The sequence below is a fragment of the Littorina saxatilis genome, linkage group LG3, assembly GCF_037325665.1.
Source record: "Littorina saxatilis isolate snail1 linkage group LG3, US_GU_Lsax_2.0, whole genome shotgun sequence".
Taxonomy (NCBI): domain Eukaryota; kingdom Metazoa; phylum Mollusca; class Gastropoda; order Littorinimorpha; family Littorinidae; genus Littorina; species Littorina saxatilis.
In genome coordinates this window covers 18335797-18341796 of record NC_090247.1, presented here as the reverse complement: position 1 = coordinate 18341796, position 6000 = coordinate 18335797, and the positions used below count along the sequence as shown (strand labels likewise).

Sequence of the window (6000 nt, the reverse complement as noted above, 5' to 3'; positions counted from 1 at the left end):
GTTTTCCATACGTAATTTGTTGTGTTCAATGTTATCGAGGAGAAGTAGAAGTTTGGGGTCAAGTAATGAGAAACTTCACTCAAAACTAAGGTAATTACAGCAAATCTAGAGCTCATGGTTGAAAATTGAAGACGAAGTCCTGCTGTATAGTACAGGACCAGGATGCATGTATCACAATGAGCGGAAGACAAGACATTCAATTCTCACTATGTTTCAAGAGCCCTTCTTTCAAACTGGTTCAATCATAATAAAGTCAACACACTCACAAACATAATTATCTCGACATAGTTGAAAACGCGCAAAGAACTTAGCTTCGTAAAAGATGACGCACAGGACGTAACCTTCTTCTCCTGGTTATAAAAACCAACTTGTGTCGAATCATGGAGGGGTTGGTGTGGGGATGGAGGTGGGGGGTCACGAAAGCAGAGAGTAAATAAAACAATAACAACAACAAGATCACAACAAGATCACCACCACCACCACCACGACCACCACCACCACAACAACAACGAGACACATTCATCGGGCGTAAGTCGACAGACCGTCGGCCTCCTAGAAATAGTTTCAGAAAAATACAAAGACCTAATAAAAGGTAATTGCAACAAACAAAAAACACACAAAGGGTTGGACGAACAGTAAAACAGTCAGACGGAGTGAAGGACAGACAGACAGACAGACAGATGTAAACGAATGGGTGAACGGAGAGACAAACAGACACACACACAAGCAAACACAAAAGGAACAGGGGGACATAAAAAAAACAATTACCTGGTCGGCGCTGCAATCCTTATCACAGAAGAGACCGCTATTCCTACCCGAGTAGATCTGGAAAGAGACGGTTAGTACATTAGTGTTTACCAAAACCAAAAAAGAGAAACAGAACAAAGAAAATGTCAGGTTATAATTCAGTACCAGCCAAGCCAATTACAAGATACAAGATACAAGAAATTTTATTGTCCTCATCCATACAAGGAAATTTGGCATGTGTGTGGCAAGACATAATACACTGATACATAGACATTTACAAAGCAACAACTGAAGTTCAATATCAGCACACCCTTACGCACACATACCCACTACTTCAGACACACAGGCTACATAAACATGTGCCCCTCGGACGTACGCAACCCACAATTCACCCAGCCATACAGCTCCACATGCACTTACTCATTCATGCAGCACTCTAGCGCCCGGCCATGCACAACTCACACACTGGAACCCTCGTACGGCTACATATGACACCCGCACAAACATTACAGCCTCAAACATCGTACTAGATTTACAACTAACAAGCATACATCCACTATCAAACACCGAATACATCATCACACATTACATCATAACATATTGCATTATAACACACGCATAAACATTACAACATCAAACATCGTACTATAATCTACAACTAACAATCAATCATACACTATCAAACACCAAATATATCATCGTACATTTAATTACATCATACCCCCCCACCTCACCATACATTCACAATCGACACAGAATACATCATCATACATATACATAAGTACCACCACCATTAAACTTCAGAGCACAGTCCTTCCCGTGTAAACAGTGCGACTCACCACCTCACATCTGGCCAGGCTTTTACACGGGATAAGACAATCTCTCCACATGGACACATACCAAACATCAACACCCTGACTGCGTGCTGTTTGGACTTGGAAGTTTTAGATGAATTGATTGCTCACAAAATGTATTGGTAGCAAAATTCCCACTCTGCATAGAACGCACCCAGAGTGTTGATTTGTGTATGTGTCCAAGTGGAATGATCCTCTTAGCACATGTAAAAGTCTAGACAGAAACGTGGCGGTGAACGTAATCGCTTACACGATGTACCTTGTTAACGCACTTGTTTATCCTCCACCACAAAGTAACACTATACAGTTTAAATCGAAATATGTTTTCTGTTAACATTAAATAAGACAAAAAAAGAACTGTTCGTCAACAACAAATATATTGAAAAGACACAATGAAACAGAATAAAATGTTAGCTGAAAAAAAAAATTCAGCTACAATAGCTAAGAACATCACTAAAAAATTATTCTAAATTGAAAGAAAGACATCAACACCTTTGTTACCTGGAGGATAAATGCATGCAAAACTCAAATGCATTAACATTAACATATATATTATATATTACATAACTTGCTAAACAAAATAAATCACAGAAGGTGGAAAAGCACAAAAATGGCTTCAGGGTAGTCATCAGCAAATATAACTACAAAAAGATCGACTGAAGGAAAGGTATAGTAATAGTAAGTAATCAAGACGAACAAAATTCAAGATTTTTCAAAACGGGTTACTTGACGGACATAGGGCCTACAGACAGAGAGACTCCTTCTCCCTCACTCCACCCCCTATCCTCTTTTCTCTCTCTCTCTCTCTTTACTTTCCCTGTCCCCTCTCTCTCTCTCTCCTTTCCCTGTCCCCTCTCTCTCTCTCTCTCCTTTCCCTGTCCCCTCTCTCTCTCTCTCTCCTTTCCCTGTCCCCTCTCTCTCTCTCTCTCCTTTCCCTGTCCCCTCTCTCTCTCTCTCTCTCTCTCCTTTCCCTGTCCCCTCTCTCTCTCTCTCTCTCTCTCCTTTCCCTGTCCCCTCTCTCTCTCTCTCCTTTCCATGTCCCCCTCTCTCTCTCCTTTCCCTGTCCTCTCTCTCTCTCTCTCTCTCCTTTCCCTGTCCACTCTCTCTCTCTCTCCTTTCCCTGTCCCCTCTCTCTCTCTCTCCTTTCCCTGTCCCCTCTCTCTCTCTCTCTCCTTTCCCCCCCTCTCTCTCTCTCTCCTTTACCTGTCCCCCCCTCTCTCTCTCTCTCTCTCTCTCTCTCTCTCTCTCTCTCATCCCCCCTCCTCTGTCTCCTAAATATCTCCGCCCACACAACAATAACATAATCCAGTGTATGATTCACAAGAAGAGTAAACACCACTTTTCCCCCTTTGCAGGAAAGCCCTCCACCGCGGCGACTCTTACAAAAACTGCAGTCGCCAGTCGCAAAAGCAAAAATTTGTCGGCGATTTGTGAAGGGAAAGCGTCCTGTTTCTGGATCCTAGACACCACTGGTTTGTGTTCAGAGCTCGGACCGTCCGGACAAAACCTGATTAAGCGGGTATTTGTGTGACTGTCTTGCCAGGAAGATGTTTGTCCAACAAACACGAGATGGCCTGCCAGGAGTCAGGAGTCACGTGCCATTTAATGTCTGTCTGTCCGAGTCCGTCAGTCTGTTTGTTGCTCTCTCTCTCTCTCTCTCTCTCTCTCTCTCTCTCTCTCTCTCTCTCTCTCTCTCTCTCTCTCTCTCTCTCTTCTTTCTCACAGCACCCCCTCCTGTTGAGGCTAGCAGACATACAGAAAGACAGACAGCCAGACGGACAGACCGACCGACATCCAAACACACACACACACACACACACACACACACACTCACAGACAGAGAGAACGTCAGCTAGGGAGCAGGATCAATGAAGGAACTTTAGCAAAGACCAAAACTCTCGCCCAGTCGTGGCTTCTGGTCCCTACGACCTTTACAACGTCACGTCCTGTCCACAGGCCGCTGTCGACCCTTGCCACGCGCGACCTCTATGACCCCCACCCATGATCCCGCTTTGCTAGTTCGCTTCACAGTTCGCAACACGCACGAATCGTGTACGTGGACTTGAAGACGTTGTAGCAGAAAAGTACTGTTGGATACTATTGGACACTTTCAAATGGAGACGGTGGACGAAGTCAAAAAGATGTGTCATAATGACTGATATTTTGGTATTTAACTGAGGAGAGTAAAACAGATCATCATCTATTCACCCTTTTTGTAGAAACGCACAACTAGTGCCATCAAAATGATGACGAAACACAAGGAACAAGAACGCGTGGACGATGGAGGAGTTGAAAGGGGGGGGGGGGGGCATAATTCCACAACTAGGTATTTTCTGAGCATATGATGTCCCTTCGAACATCTTTCTTTCAACCGTCAGATGCGGCGTGAAAAATGTTTGCACATGTCACATTATGAAGGATTACTCATAGTGAACACCAGAAACCGCCAAGTTAGCGCCATGCAGTGTGCACACACACACACACACCACACACACACACACACACACACACACACACACACACACACACACACACACACACAAGGGGTAAATTATACGTCTTTGCACGCGTTAAAAAATACTCAAAACAGATCTTACAAACCTCGTTGCGGGATTTCAATCAATTATACCCAGCCTCCAACACAAGAGAAAAGGAACAGCCTTGATGAACAACAAAAGGGCAACAGCTTTTTTCCACATTCGTCTCGTTCAAGGATGGCGTCGCTACTCTATGTCTCTCTAGCGTTTTCGAGGTCAGGGGGACAGCAAAGACGCGGGAAACACAACCCAACACGTGCAACACATCACAACCAATTGGGAACCCAAAGGTCAGGGTGAAGGTCACCTGTTGCCAAGCTACTGCGCAACCTGTGACCTGCGACCCGTCACATCCGGGGAGACGGGGAGCCGGCTTGCGATTCGCTGTCTTCCGCCCGGGGTTGTTATAAGATTGAGGGAGCCTATGCATGGTTTTGATGATGATGATGCGGTTTGACTGATAAGGATCGCTGGCGCTGGTTTGTAGGCGGAGGGTGGTGAGTGAGTGTGGGTGTGTGCGCACGCGAGAAAGAGAGAGAGAGTCATTGTATGCATGTGTGAAAGAGAGCCTCTGTGAGTGTGTGTGGTGTGTGAGTGTGTGCCAGTGTGAGTGTGTGTGTGCCAGTGTGAGTGTGTGTGTGTGTGTGACTGTGTGTGTGTGTCATTGTGTGTATGTGTGCGCACGTGCGGCCTCGAACCGGCCGCACAAGCGAAGACCGACGTGTATTGCTTACAGTTACAGACAAAAACTACTTACTTATTGGATCATCTCCCTATTTAACCCAGCAAAACAGCTTTTCACCAATCCGTGTCGTGTATTCTGTACATACATCTAAGTTAACGAAGTGTAACCGAAGACGATCCGACGTGGCATGATAATGGAATGACAAGAGGCTCCGTCTGAAGCAGTTACTATTACACGACATTTTGGAGTGTTCCAGAAACGAAATAGAAGGTTGTTCTTTTTCCTTTTGTTTTCAACACACAGAGAGAGAGAGAGAGAGAGAGAGAGAGAGAGAGAGAGAGAGAGAGAGAGAGAGAGAGAGAGAGAGAGAGAGAAAGGGAGAGAGAGCGACACACACACACACACACACACACACACACACACACACACACACACTCACACTCACACTCACACACACAAAACTGTGGAGTGGTGGAGGATGAACTTCACTTCCTTGATTCGTGTACAATGTATGCTCATCTCAGGCAACAGTTATTACCGAATACTTCCACCGGCAGTGATGAAAATAAGAGTCAGTTCTTTGTTTACTGACAGCGACATCCAAAGGCAATTGGCAAAATATGTGTACGATTGTTTTCAACTACGCAGATGCAATGCGTCTTCCAACTGTCCTCAATAACTTATGCTCATCTTCAGCTCCTCTTTGTTCACCCTGTTCCACTTGGTTTTGTATTTCATGTCTGTTATGTTATATTGCTGTTTTTTCCTGTACTTATGTATCTTGTATGTGTCAATAGGCTCTGTGCTTTAATGACAATAAATTCTGATTCTGATTCTGATTCTGATTCACACAGATTTACAAGGGACACCCAGACCGAATGACAGACAGACAGACATAAACAATCCGATTTAGTCCGGGCGAGGAAGCACGCAGCTTAGAACAAGAACGGCAACTGCGCGAAGGAAGCGGTTTTGTGGTTACAAATATATGGCGGGAAACTATCTCTACCCGCCCCGCCATCAGGCTTCCTCAAGTTACACCCCTCCGTAACATCAACAAACTGAAACCACACCAACCGACACACACAACCACACACACACACACACACACACACACACACACTCACACATTTTTTTATGTACTGGAAGGGGGGCCTTCTGTTTCCCTGACATGTCG

General features: G+C 44.9%; 1 protein-coding gene across 1 annotated transcript in view; it reads right to left on the bottom strand.

The window, feature by feature from the left end:
- Nucleotides 1-6000, bottom strand: part of LOC138961778 (proto-oncogene tyrosine-protein kinase ROS-like) — a 230927-nt gene that overhangs the window by 211213 nt on the left and 13714 nt on the right. The window contains exon 2 of the mRNA XM_070333450.1: nucleotides 769-825. Within this exon, the coding sequence (XP_070189551.1) occupies nucleotides 769-825 (57 nt within the window). The remainder of the gene's footprint in view (nucleotides 1-768; nucleotides 826-6000) is intronic.